This window comes from Garra rufa, chromosome 13 (genome assembly GCF_049309525.1).
Source record: "Garra rufa chromosome 13, GarRuf1.0, whole genome shotgun sequence".
Taxonomy (NCBI): domain Eukaryota; kingdom Metazoa; phylum Chordata; class Actinopteri; order Cypriniformes; family Cyprinidae; genus Garra; species Garra rufa.
This window is the reverse complement of record NC_133373.1, coordinates 5,178,824-5,193,148: the sequence shown is the minus strand read 5'-3', so window position 1 is coordinate 5,193,148 and position 14,325 is coordinate 5,178,824. Positions and strand designations below refer to the sequence as shown.

Below are 14,325 nucleotides of genomic sequence, written 5' to 3'. Positions count from 1 at the left end.
GTGTCTAGAATTCCCAGTTCCATCATCTTTGAAACAATCGGGTTTGGACGGAATGCCCAAACGATGTCCTCGAGCTCAAGAGTGCACGTTAACGGCGTTTTTCGGCATTTCACTTGGCAGTTTAAACTATTAAAAAAGCGGCTTCCGCGACTGCAGACAAAACAGGTTTTGGAGGCATTCATTGCCCGAGTGCCCCGCTTCTCTCAAGGCGAAAGCAGCTGCAAGCGCTTAAAAGGGGCTTCTATTAATTGCTCTTTGTCATGCGTAATTGCCCATTTTGCGACAGTGCGTAATCTTTTAAAAGCTGAGCTGTACTTTGTTTCCATTTAATATTTGGTTTTAAGCATCGGATTCTCTAATATATCTGGTACTCAACTGCACCACCAACTCATATTACATGCCATAACACCAACAGAAAGCTTGCATTACCCTGCCTCACATCCTAAATGTGACCCTGGACCACAAAACCAGTCTAGAGTATATTTTGTGGGTCAGAATGATCGATTTTTGTCATTATTAAGTAAAGATCATGTTCCATGAAGATATTTGGTAAATTTCCTACTGTAAATATATCTAAACTTAATTTCTGATAAGTAATATGCAGAGCTAAGGACTTCATTTGGACAACTTTAAAAGCAATTTTCTCAATATTTAGATGTTTTTTGCACCCTCAGATTCTAGATTTTCAAATAGTTGTATCTCTGCCAAATATTGTCCTATCCTAACAAACCATATATCAACAGAAAGCTTATTTATTTTTATTTTTATATCTAGTTTTGTGGTCCAGGGTTACACATAGCTTAATACAGAGTACAGAACAAAGTAACTGCCTACCTAAATGAAGAAATAGCTAAAAATATATTTCCATGTATAACCAAAAAGACCTATAGATTTATCTTAAGTTTGTTTATTTTTAAGAGCCTCAGTTAAAGCCATTTCAAAGTTTTCAAGTTTTAAACTCAAAAGTTAATTCTGATATTAATAAAGTGACAAGTGTCCGGGGTCAACCGTGTCACGTGTGAAAAACGGGAGTCAGTCGTGAAACGGTTGAAAAGTCTTTTGTCGGGAGGTCTTTCTCTCTCACACCTGCGAGGGGTGAAGTCTAATTCGATTAATAAGAAATTCAATATATATTCATTAGGTGCCTTCCCTCGATAATATATGATCGTGAAGCGAGACGTGAAAGGAGGCCATTTATTCCCCGTCTGAAAGGACCTGCGTGGGACCAAAATTTCACCTGCTTCCCCTCTCAATTAGGAATGTATCCCAAACTCTGACGGAACACGAGTTAAATTAAGCGTTCGCTAATTTCCTATCACCCCTCCTACGTAATCCCTCAATTTTCAGCATGCCCCCTCAATTTGGCCCAAGTTGAAAGGTTCAAATAGTGCCTAATGAAACAGTGACTAAATCGTTTTCTCGCGCGCGGAGGAACCCTGTAGACGTCTCGTGAAAGGCCTTGAGCTCGCCGCCGTCGGGGGTCCGCCGGCTAAATGCGAGTTCCTGGCAGGACAATCTAACCTGTCAAAGCCTTTGGCCAGCTCTGCGTAGCTTTTTTCCCCCTCGCTCGTATTGAAGGAATTGCTACATAAGCAACCAACGTGGGACAAAAACTGCAATTAAACTCCTTTCGGATTAACTTAACAGGGGGACAACCGTCTCTTGAAAAGCACACACAGAATAGGGTCGACGTATAATTGACTATCACCTGGCTCGTGAGATACAAATTCTCTCAGGCCTTTTGTGGCCTGTGCACTAGTAGGAAATATATGAGCGGAACACTGGAAAATAAGTGAAAATATATCTCGTATATGTTTAAATGACACTTAAACACCAAATGAAATGAAAGGATTGAACAAACACTATTGGCTAACAGATAAGATTCACATATAGCGGTACACTTTAGGAGGCGTTATCGTGTTCTCTTTGAAATGTAGGCTGTTCAAGAGGTCAGAAGGCTGTTAAATGTTTTCTTAATAAAACAAATGCGATTGGCGCATTTAAAACTATCTGTCATGTAAACAAAAGTTCACAATAGATAGATATATATAAATAAATATGTGGTTGAACTGGAGTGTATTTTACATTTGTGACCATGCATGGTTTATTTTAACTGAAAGCTGAATAAATACGTTTTCCATTGATGTATGGCTTGGTAGGATGGGACAATATTTGGCCGAGATACAACTATTTGAAATCTGAGATCTGAGGGTGCAAAAAGATCTAAATATTGAGAAAATCGTCTTTAAAGTTGTCCAAATGAAGTTTTTAGCAATGCATATTTCTAATCAAAAATGAAGTTTTGATATATTTAGGGTAGGACATTTACAAAATATCTTGGAATATGATCTTTACATAATATCCTAATGATTTTTGGCATAAAAGAAAAAAAATATATAATTTTGACCCATACAATGTACGACTTACGACTGGTTTTGTGGTCCAGGGTCACATTTGAGTCTTTTTTCCCAGCCCAACTTTCTCCATCCTAATGATGCTTTATGTATTATGTTTTTAATTTTGGTAATATATCAACAGGTGCCTTGATCCAGTAGGACAAAGAATACATTTCAGAACTCACAAGTATAGTAACAGAAGTCATTTTATTTATTTAAATAAATACAAATATACACATTTTCTTTAATATGCACATAAAATTCAGGTGAAAAAAATCACAGTTTCTCAGTAGTCTAGGACAGGTCGGATCAACAGTCTGCATATGTACAATATCACACAGGGGGTGTTTTATCTTGTCTATATATCCAACATGTTCTTCAAAGAACAGGGATGACAGCATAGATTATCCGTGGTCGTTTCGAAAATGTTTTCACTTTCAAAACGTTATTTACTTGCATCACTGAAATATTATTTCACAGTTTAAGACAAATAACTGACTTGAGTTTCAGGGTGAAACAATAAGCGGAAAGAGAGAGGAACTGGTAGTAGCTAAACTTCCATACCCTTCGGGTTATGGAAATATGGAAGACAGTGTCCAATAAATTCAGTATTTTTAATAGATCCGTGCCATGCAGGGAATAAACAAACTTAAGTCTATAATGTTCGCGACGCTCCTAGATAGGTGAAGTCTCCTTCTCTTCTGTTGCTGACACAGGTGACAGGGATTCTTCGTCCTCTGAGCGCGGATAGTGCGAGTGGCTGCCAGAGCATTTGCATCCTGCGTGCGCGCTCCGTTGAGTGCCTTTGCCTTCTTTCTTGTGCTTAACGCGGCGGTTTTGGAACCATATTTTCACCTGTTTCTCTGACAGGTTTAGATATGTGGCGATTTCGATCCTGCGTAAGCGGGATAGGTACATGTTAGAGGAGAATTCGCGCTCCAACTCAAGCAGCTGAGTGCTGGTGAAGGCAGTGCGCATCCGTTTGCCGTTCTGTATGTGGCTGTTGTCAGACGCACCTATTGGAGAAAAAACAAGAAACTCTTAAAATCACGCCAGTGTCAACTAACTTTGCAAAATCATTAGTAAATGTGCCAAACATGATCAAGACGCCTCATTAAAAGTGAAATAAAGCAACAAGATAAAATGCGTAAAGGCATTCTACACATTGTTTTCCTGTCAAATAGTCAAGCGTGAAGAAGTAACAGGTGCATAGCGTGCGCGCGCACTCACTCACCTAGAGTCAGACAATGATACCTCCGAGGGTCAGTGACGCTGTAGCTTGTGGGCGTGCAGACAGGCGCATGTCCGTGTCCCGGGTGCGCTAACGCGGAGCTCTGTTGGTGTGCTACCCTCTGACAGAAAGCCGCGTCACCGGCGGAGAAGCCCTGTCCCTTCAGCAGTGGGATTCCGCCGCGGGGAGAGTGGATATGCGAGGTGACGCACAGCGGACAGACACAGAAGGTGCCGGTCTTCCGGGACGGGCAAATGGGCGCAGTGACGCTCATCACTCCGGGAGAGTGCATGCCAATGGGGATGAGAAAGTCCTGTGCCGTGTGCTCGCTCAAAGCCGGGCGAGCGGGATCCTTGATAATCAAAGAGTCTACGTAGAAAGACCTCGACATGATCGCTTCTGTCTGCGTATGATGCTGATGGTGTCAGTGGTACCGCACTGATGGCGTTGCTCCAGCACACAGTGGTCTTAACACTGTTCTAAAGCCCTCGGGAGCTGGCTTATGTTTGATAGTTCAACAAAAGGGACCCCGGAGAGGGCCGGCCCTAACGTCACCCACGTGCGCTCACGGCCTAGGGGCTTTAGTACCTCTGGTGTCCCGAGACACGTGATGCCCATGAGAGCCTCCAATCAAATCTTTGCCCATACAGTCTTGTTAGCTCGCGAGTATACGCTCCTCGACAGGCAAAGTGGCACAACAGCTTTGGCAAGTGCGCCTACTGAGATATCAACAATTATCCCTTTATAATCCTGGTCTAATATAAGGCATTATTATTTAGATTTTCAGATGATGTTGAAGAAAGGCAGGCCTATGTTTACATTGTTTTTTTGTGTTGAAATTAAAGTAACTTTCATGTCAGATTAAAAATTACACCTCAGCATATAACTCAAGAGATCGTTGGCCAAGTTAACAATCGTTTTTCATCCATGTGTTTAAATGTTGTATTTGGCTATCCCTATAACTTGACTTAACCTTAAACTTTATTTAATAAATTCTAGACCGTTTAACAAAAGCCATTTGTCAATTTTATGGGTCTTCCATCTCTGCCTCCAGCTATTTTTAGCTGTATAAACAGCTCATTTTGCTGTTTGATATTGCAAATTGGTGTATCTTACCATATTATTTGAATGTATAATCCTAATTATGAACACACTGGTTTGTAGTGCAAACAGTTTTACCATTTACTGCATGTTGTTATTCTTCTTGTTATTTCCATATAGAGGCTAATGTACCAGAAGAATCACCAATAGGTTTACTTCAGCTTTAAAGAATAAGGTTTATACCAATGGTGAATTCTAAAAATATAATCTCCATTTTAGATGAAAAATTAGACCTCAGTATATAACTAAAGAGATTGTTGACCAAAAACATGTATATAAGAAGAGTTCAATCGTTCTTCTTTCTATGGTTCTCTTATGTATTTGAACACTGTATGAAGGTATCTTGACCTAAACTTAAATTGAATAGGTCACATCCACAAACTTATTTTATTTTTTTTACATTTTTATTTTAACAAATAGGCTATATAAACATCTATTTCACTGTATTTAAGAAATTATATACAGTTTCTTGCTGTAAGAGTGGGTGCGGCCATTTGTAAATTGTATGGGTCTGGCTTCTTATTGCATTCAGCTATTTTTAGCTGTACAAGCATGGTTTTGCTGCTTGATATTGCACATTATATTGTTTTAATGTATTATCTTAATTATGAACACATTGGTTTTACCGTTTACTGCACGTTGTTATTCTTCTCGTTATTTCCCTGTAGTGGCCAATGAACCCATAAATATGACTCTAATAAACCAATTTTTGTCAAGTATTGTTTGTGATAAAACTTTTATCCAAAGACTAAAAGCATCTGAGAAAAATAGAATAAAACTGTCTATGTTTTCCAAATGGACGTATAATCTTGGTTTGCCTCAGTTTGGAAAGATCTCGGGCAGGCAATTAAAGATTTATGATTCTCAGTGGAGTCTGGGCACTTGCAATTTGATAGCGATTAGGATTCAATTAGAAAGTGTTTATTGTGGAGGTTTTGGAGTGGATAAACAGCCAGCTATTTCAGAAATGCGTTAATCCCTCATCTTGTGACAATAATTAGCGAGTTTGATCTCTCGGCGGGTCAGCAGCGGGTTGAGCTTCCACTTTCATCTGCGCGCAAACGCCTCTTTCCTCCAGACACTCCGCGAGGAGGCCAGTGGCGCAAGCGAGCGAACTTTGACGAGGTTAAGTCTAACCAAAACGGTAGGTCTGGCATTATTCTACCTCCTACTCTGTCGGGAAAGACTTAACCTCGTCAAATCTTGTCTGAAGGTTACAGTGAAAGTAATGCTGTCAGTCTATAAGAGCTCTGTTGCTTGTGCATGTAGGCTGCAATTACCTCAGCTCACACTCAATTACAGGCCTGACACCTGAGCTTTTCAATAACATGCAAAACATGGTAAAATGGGCTCTCATTTGGGATGGCTTTTATTGATGTTAAAATAGAACTGAACGTCTACTAATGATGATTGAGGCCAAAGCTCAAGCGCAGTAATGACGATTTCATATCTGCATTTAGTGCTAGTGAGAAGATGCTATTGGGTGCTTTGCTTTCATAGGCATTTAATTGCTTAAGTCTCATTCTTAAACGAGGTAGAATATGACTTTAAAGTGGGCTGAATTTTGGAGGCGAAAAAACAAACACATCTGTCATTCTGGCTGTAATTGTTGTAATGGAGGAAACACGGCGTATGAGACGCGAGAGAAGAGGGAAAGAGAGACAGAGATGAACGACAAGCCATGCGGAATGATTCGCGGCGCGCGCCCATCATACCGTCCAGTCTTCAATATTATTTTTTCCCCTCCATAATTCTTCAAGATAAAATTTCATTGTCTATTAAGTAATCCCACAAATGAGAGCCTTTATGAGTCTGTAATGAGCTCTAATTGCCACGACTAGCCGGGCCACGTGGAAGGATTTAAGACTTAAGCCGTCGGGTACTGTGCACAGAGTGTTACCTAGCCATTACTTTCATAATTCAAGGGGAAAATTAGCCCATTTAAGGAAAAAAAAATCCTTTGATTCCTTTCATTCTGCTCCGGGTGATAGGAATACATCTTTGTCAGCTTGGTTTAAGACGGAGAGTGTAACAAACGCGCAGCAAAGTGCATATTTCAAAGAAAAGCGATTGTGGTTGAATAACGCAAATATTGCAGATAAAATGTTGTAACTATCCCCCTTTCAGTTGCACTTTATAGTGGTTGCTATAGGGTCTATATGGAGCCTGGGTTCTGCTTCAAATTAACTAAGTTTACATTAAAGTTTACAAAAACATGTTTAAAGTTTAAAGAAAACCTTATCTTCCATTCTCCTTAGATCTTCGTTAAGCTATAAATAGCGCAAGGTGTTTGGTATTGAAACCAAGCCAAGTGATATAGTCAAGAACATGTAAAGGAACAGAATTAAAGTTTTTTTAATAAGAAGAAATGGTCTTTTGCCTTTTCAATATTATCCTCACATGGCCATTTTACATTTTCGAAGATTATGCCAACATAAGGGAAACACCTGGGGAAAATGGCCCACTGCATGTAATTTTCTGTCAAAGCACTAAAACTACACTACTTTCATAAACACCTGTAGTTAATACTTACAAAACTGTTTTGCATAAGTGGAGGTGAAAGGATTTTTTTGTGACGGTTGTGCAAAGTGGGTCCAAACTGACTGCTCTAGTCATAATAGAGTTTGTTTTTTGACATTGACACAATACAGAAGTTGTTAACAAAACCAAGAAAAACTGACAGCGTTTGCTGGCCCAGAATTCTTCACCACATCATTACTTAAACGGTTACTCTATCAAAATTGAATAAATGTCTTTTGTATTCTAATCAAAAAGCATGCATTTCTAATAGATTTCAATTCAAGGAACGGAGGTGGGTGCAGTTCGTTTATGTGAGTTACTGCGCAACAATAGTTAATAACTATAATAAATAGCACGTGCATATTATTGATGTTTTGTTGATTTTGATTGCTACTATTGTCCTTATTTGTAAGTCGCTTTGGATAAAAAAAAATTGTTAAAATGACAATGTAAATGCAAATTAATAATTCAATCAGCGACATCTTCCGTAAGTTAGCCTAGTAATTGACATAAGTGATATTATGTTCTGAGTCATGCAAAACAGCATTGGATACATAAAAATAGATATAATAGATATAAAAGGACTAATCTACTGTTAATAAACACCACAACACTATATATATCTAACTCAAAATCAACACTTTATATTGCACTATTTATGCTCATTTGAGTCTGGAATGAGTTCTGGACCAGAAAGGACAATTTAGCTCACTTCATCTGACTTTGCAGAAAAATATTTACAACATGTTGAGTGTGAAGAACCATATAGTCTAAAGAACCTTTCTGTGCTACAAAGAACCTTTTGTGCAATGGAAAGGTTCTTTGGATATTAAAGGTTTTTCACTGTGCTGGGAGAAACTATGCATAGCCTACATACAAAAAAAAAAAAAAATCGTTATTGTTAGCAACTATTTTATACTAATTATATTTGCATCGAATGCGTGAGTATCTCTAATTTGATGCGTTGAAAATGAACCCAGTTGTCAGCTTATGGTGGCAAAAGCTCTCACCTTCAGTTCATTCCCGTGCAATATTGCGCTATAAGCGGTCCATAACTGCAGTATTGCATAAGTGTCATTAATTTGTGTCAACGCCTCCTCACAAAAGTTGCATTGTGGCGCAAGGGGCCAGCCTGCGGCCCATCCCGACTGATACAGTGGGTGATTCCCCCATTCCCAGTAACTAAGCAACACACGGTGAATACTGAAAACTGAAAAGAAACACTCGGGTTTTCAATATAGTCTTCAATAGCAAGGGGAAAATGAACAATGATCCCGCAGACAACATAATGCGGCGCAGTGACTTTTCATTGCCAATTATCTCCTTCATCTGAATAGCAGCTGCAGGGCCTGCTCTTCATTTCATCGTTTTGGGGGCTGAGTGGGGGGCTTAAATTCAATTGCCTGTGTGTGTCAAAATCTAATTTATGTCTTAATGACGGATACGATTTTTATGAAAAGGAGCCGGAGCCACACACATAGGAATTTCCACAGCAAACTGCAACTGTTGCGTATCTCCAACGTTTTCCTTCACGAATAAACGATAACATATATTTATTAAGAGTTCATAAACACATAAAGAATGGCTGAGGCTGTATGAGAAGCCACGGAAACAGCGCGCAATTAGGAAAGGCCAGAAAACAAGATAAATGCCGACAGATTCGTTGATGCTGAACTCAAACTGAAACTCCACTAACATCATTAAAACAATCCTCTCTCTCATCACCTTATTAGAGCGCACAACTCTTCCTAATAGCCAACAGTTCTTTCCAAACGAATAGGCAAACATTCATGACTAAACCACAACAGGCGAGACGCGGGACCGAATAGCCCTTAAGCCGATTGCGTTTCGCTTGACGTGCTGAAATAAAATGTAGTAAATATGTAAAGGTCTTAATCAAAGCGCCATAGAGAGTTGCAGAGTTATATCCAAACCACTCTTTTAAAATATATATGCACTTGGGAGGTCCGGTGCTGTAAATTAGCCACAATAGACGTTTACTGGTCCGAGATAAATATGACCACATTATAATAATCAAATGCATTCCATGTTTTTCCAATTTAATTCCCGTTTTGTTTAAATCATTGTGAATCTAAAAATAAACTTTATTTAGCATCTGCATTTAATATCATAACTTTGAACTTTGATTTATAGATAATAATAATAAGCTTTCCATTGATGCATGGTTTGTTAGGATAGGACAATATTTGTCTGAGATACAACTATTTAGAAATCTGTAATCTGAGGGTGCAAAAAATCTAAATATTGAGAAAATCGCCTTTAAAATTGTCCAAAAGTTTTCAGCAATGCATATTACTAATCAAAAATGAAGTTTTGATATATTTACAGTAGGAAATTTACATGATTTTACTTATATCCTTTATATCCTAATGATTTTTGGCATAAAAGAAAAATTGATTATTTTTACCCAATGTATTTTTGGCTATTGCTACAAATATATCAGTGCTACTTAAGACTGGTTTTGTGGTCCAGGGTCACAAATTTGGTTTGTTTTTATTAGTAATGTGCACCCCAAAAAATAAATAAATAAATAAAAAAGTATGGTTTGTTCTGAAAAATAAATAAATTAATAAATAATCATTAATATGTTACTAGACATCTGTAACATAATGTGCTCATGTACTCAGGTTACCACAGATCTTAAAAAAACTCAAATTCTTAAATTATTATGATACTTTTTATTATTTTGTAATGTGAAGAAGTATCTGTAAAATGCAAAGCATCATTAGTTTAGATTTGGTTTTAATTTTATTTTTGGTTTCAAAAGTTTAAGCTGAACTGTGTCACATATCAATTGGAAAGAACGGTTCCTTTTGTCAGAAATTATATTTGAATTTTACTTCATATTCTCAGGAATTAACTACTAGAAAGTTATCATAGAACAGATTCGGCAGACACTGATGCTCATTTGTGTTTCATTATTCTGATGAGGGGTTTCTCTGTTCACTCTCTTGTGAGCAGATGCACACTTTATTGATTGACTCTATCATGACTGGAGTGTAAGTGTGGTGTTTTTCTGTCAATTACAGTAATGTTTATCATGCCTCATTACCGCACGTCATTGTTATACACACACACACACACACACACACACACACACACACACACACACACACACACACACACACACACACACTCACTCTCTCTCTCTCTCTCTCTCTCTCTCTCTCTCTCTCTCTCTCTCTCTCTCTTTCTCTCTCTCTCTTTCTCTCTCTCTCTTTCCCCAGATTGCCCTCATACTAGGGAGCACTAGTTGACTTTAATGACTGCCATCAACCCTTTCCTCTCTTACCCCCATCACTTTCTTTCTGGATGAACAGGGCACACATGTTATAAATGAGTGTATACTGCCACTTTGAGATATTATCTGCTGTGTTCTTTTACTGTGTTAGTTATGAGAATGATTGTTAGAGATTAGTTTGAGAGAGGAGGTCAGTAGTGTCAAGATATTGTTATAAATTGGGATCAGGCCATCCAGAGCCCATTTGGTCAATGTTAGGGGCATCATTTCATTTAGTCAGTCTCAGACTGTCATTACTTACTTGCTTGTTTGTGGTTATTTTTGGTAGCGTTATAGCATAGTGCCCTCTATGTATTGCAAGTACCACTAAACCCTTCTCAATCCTCTTTGCATGCACTTTGGAAAACATACCTCACTGACATTCTTGGAATGTACATGAAAAACAAATACTTAAGTGATTTTAATATTTAATAACCCTGCTAAATATAAGCTTGAGCAAATCTCCATATAAATAATACATTTTTCATAATGTACATTATAATTTTGTGATGCCAAAATTCGTGTGCAGCATTAAAAATGATTGATTTTATTATTTGGATTTTTTCAGATTTTTTTTCTCTAACTATATGAAAAATAAATTATTAAATGATTATCACAATAATATGTTTACTGTTTAAACGTCATAAAAGATGCATGTATCATTTTAATAAAATACCAACACAGGTTAACACAGATCTTAAAAAGAGGCATTAACTCCAAATCTTAAACTATTTATTTATTATTCTGTCATGTGAAGACGCATCTGTAAAATGCAAACTATCTGTAAAATGATTGATTTTATTATTTGGGTTTTTCAGGGTTTTTTTTTTCCCAGACAAAATTGCACAGAATTTTAAGGTAAGTCTTAAAAAAATATAAAATATAAATATTGGCTTATCAGAATCAGCCAGAATGGTAATATCCTGAATATAATATTTTACATATATAAAAAAAGAACCTTATTAACCTAAAATCTGTTTGTACTTTGTACATCTATAATATTATGTCTCAGATAACTTTTCTGTTACTTAAATCCTCGCTTACACTCAAATATAAAAATAACGCCAAATAAAGGTGCTTTGAAAGGTTCTTCACAGTGATTCCATAGAAGAAGCACTTTTGGTTCCACAAAGAACCATTCAATCAAAGGTTCTTTAGAGAACCATCTCTTTATTACCTTTTTATAATCTGAAGAACCTTCTTTCGCCACACAGAACCTTTTGTAAAACAGAAAGGTTCTTTAGATGTTAAAGGTTCTTAATGGAACCATTTAGACAAAAAGCTTCTTCTATGGCATCATGAAGCACTTTTATTTTTAAGAGCGTACATATCCTCGAATTCATGAAAACACTTCTTTTTGCAGCAGTGTTGTGCTCTGTTTGTATGTTTAATCCAGTTCCCAAGGTTAGCCTGGCCTGTCGTGCGTCAGTGGGTCGAACTGCTTATTGAGTCATTTGAGGTTCTCTGTGTTTACATAAACATCAATCTACACTAGTAACCTGTGTGTTCTATAGGCGTCGCTTTGAAGCCAGGATAAGTAGTTCTGGAATGAATTAAGCTGTGCAGGATAGTAAGCCAAATCTACGGTAAGTGAACTGAAGTGCTTGTGTTTTTAACACGGTGTGCAATACAGTAATAATTACTCTGGAGCTGCACACAGACATCTTAATACCACCTAGATTACAGATTTTATCCTCAAAGCTATTGGTTTATTCATTTGATGCATTCTTGCTCCAGATTTTCCAAAACACATGGTTACATAAGGTTCACAAATAGGAATAGATGCAAATGTAGGAGATTGTTGGATACCAAAGCAACAGTTATAACTCTAATGGAGCTTAGTAAACAACAGAGGCATAACTGGATGAAACACCTGACTTAACCTGATACTGTCAAAGAAAAACAAAGTCTGGGTTGGAATTTTCCTTTTTCTAAAATAGACTTAATATTAAAGGAATATTGCAGTTGAGCTCAGTCGACAGCATGTACTTACTAACTAACTAAATAAACAAATATGCAACCCTGAACCCTGGTCTTAAGTTGCACAGGTGTATTTGTAGCAATAGCCAAAAAATATTTTATAGCTCAAAATTGTTGATATTTCTTTTATGCCAAAAGATCATGTTCCATGAAGATATTTTGTAAATTTCCTACCCTAAATATATCAAACTTGATTTTTTGATTAGTAATATGCATTGCAAATAACTTCATTTGGACAACTTAAAATTTTCAATATTTAAATTTTTTGCACCCTCAGATTTCAGATTTTCTGGAGAAACCATGCATCAATGGACAGCTTATTTATTTCAGCTTTCAGATGATGTATAAATCTTAATTTTAAAAAATGCCCCTTATGACTGGTTTTGTGGTCCAGGGTCACATTTTTGGTCAGGTAGATTAAATTACTATTAATACTGCTCGTACATATCTTTCCAATTATTAACTTTAGTTTGTCAAATTTCCTGCGATAAATTTCCAATAGTGTGCCATTTCCTGCTTATTGAGTCCTACTCTGTGTGATTTAGCAGGTTCCGCAAGTTTTTGTTCCATGATTTAGACAGCATTAATTAGCAGAACAATTTATTCAGTAGTACATTATCCGTGCAATCCATGCTGTGGTTTACATCCGAGTATCTCCAATATGGCCGTGCATCCGGGTAACTGAGCAAACTGTGACATACTCAATGGGAAAAAAACGTCTATAGCGAAAAACTAGAAGAATAAAGATCATCACAAGAATTTTTGGACTCAATGCTGTTTCATGCATGTTAAGTTACACTGTTAAAGAGTTGGGTTCTTATGCTAAACATGGCCAAAGTTTCAAAAAACGATTTGGATGTATAAGAGTATTTCTGTGCCGAATACATACTTCCAGGTTTCTTACAAGTTTTGGAAAGTTTTTTTCTGATCATGGGTCTTCATGAAGTCCTGAAGGGACACCTTGTATCATTATTTCTCCCGGAAGAGCACGCCCACGCACACATCGACCAGAGTGAGTGCAAGAGCACACCCATCAACGTGCTTCATTCGGCTGCACTGCTGCACGGGACTCACTCAATTATTTTCTTGTTTTCAGAAAAAACAAGTTAAAATTGAGTGAGTTTTTGCTTAGAACAAGCAAAATAATCTGCCAATGGGGGTAAGCAAAATAATCTTATTTCAAACAGAAAACCCCATTGACAGATTTATTTTTTTCTTACCCCATTGGCGGATTATTTTGCTTGTTTCAAGCAAAAAAACGCACTTAATTTTGACTTGATTTTTCTGAAAACAAGACAAGTTTCATCATCCTTTCCTATTCCAATGCTTGCTATGGATGCTAAAACAGAAAATCGTGAGGTTGTATTTATTTTTTAACATAAGAAAATTTCAGACGAGAATTTTGGACTCTTTAAGACTTTAAAGAGGGGGTCCAATGCTGTTTTATGCATTTTAAGTTATTTACACTATTAAAGAGTTGGGTTCTTATGCTAAACATGGCCAAAGTTTCAAAAAACGATTTGGATGTATAAGAGTATTTCTGTGCCGAATACATACTTCCAGGTTTCTTACAAGTTTTGGAAAGTTTTTTTCTGATCATGGGTCTTCATGAAGTCCTGAAGGGACACCTTGTATCATCATTTCTCCCGGAAGAGCACGCCCACGCACACATCGACCAGAGTGAGTGCAAGAGCACACCCATCAACGTGCTTCATTCGGCTGCACTGCTGCACGGGACTCACTCAATTATTTTCTTGTTTTCAGAAAAAACAAGTTAAAATTGAGTGAGTTTTTGC

The 14,325-nt window shown here is 37.3% G+C and overlaps 1 protein-coding gene across 1 annotated transcript; it reads right to left on the bottom strand.

Annotated features, from left to right (window-relative positions):
* Positions 1-2,584: 2,584 nt before the first annotated feature.
* On the bottom strand, positions 2,585-4,108 carry gsx2 (GS homeobox 2). Its single transcript, XM_073817050.1, has 2 exons — positions 3,631-4,108; positions 2,585-3,412 (listed from the first exon to the last, which is right to left on the bottom strand). Exons 1-2 carry the CDS (start codon positions 4,016-4,018, stop codon positions 3,072-3,074), a joined length of 729 nt encoding a protein of 242 aa, XP_073673151.1. The 5' UTR covers positions 4,019-4,108; the 3' UTR covers positions 2,585-3,071.
* Between the last annotated feature and the right edge of the window lie 10,217 nt (positions 4,109-14,325).

Excerpts from the sequence above, each read along its gene's own strand:
- gsx2 (XM_073817050.1), bottom strand. The coding sequence starts at position 4,018 with ATGTCGAGGTCTTTCTACGTAGACTCTTTGATTATCAAGGATCCCGCT. Across the intron at positions 3,413-3,630 it reads GTATCATTGTCTGACTCTAG|GTGCGTCTGACAACAGCCAC; the intron begins GTGAGTGAGTGC and ends TTTCTCCAATAG.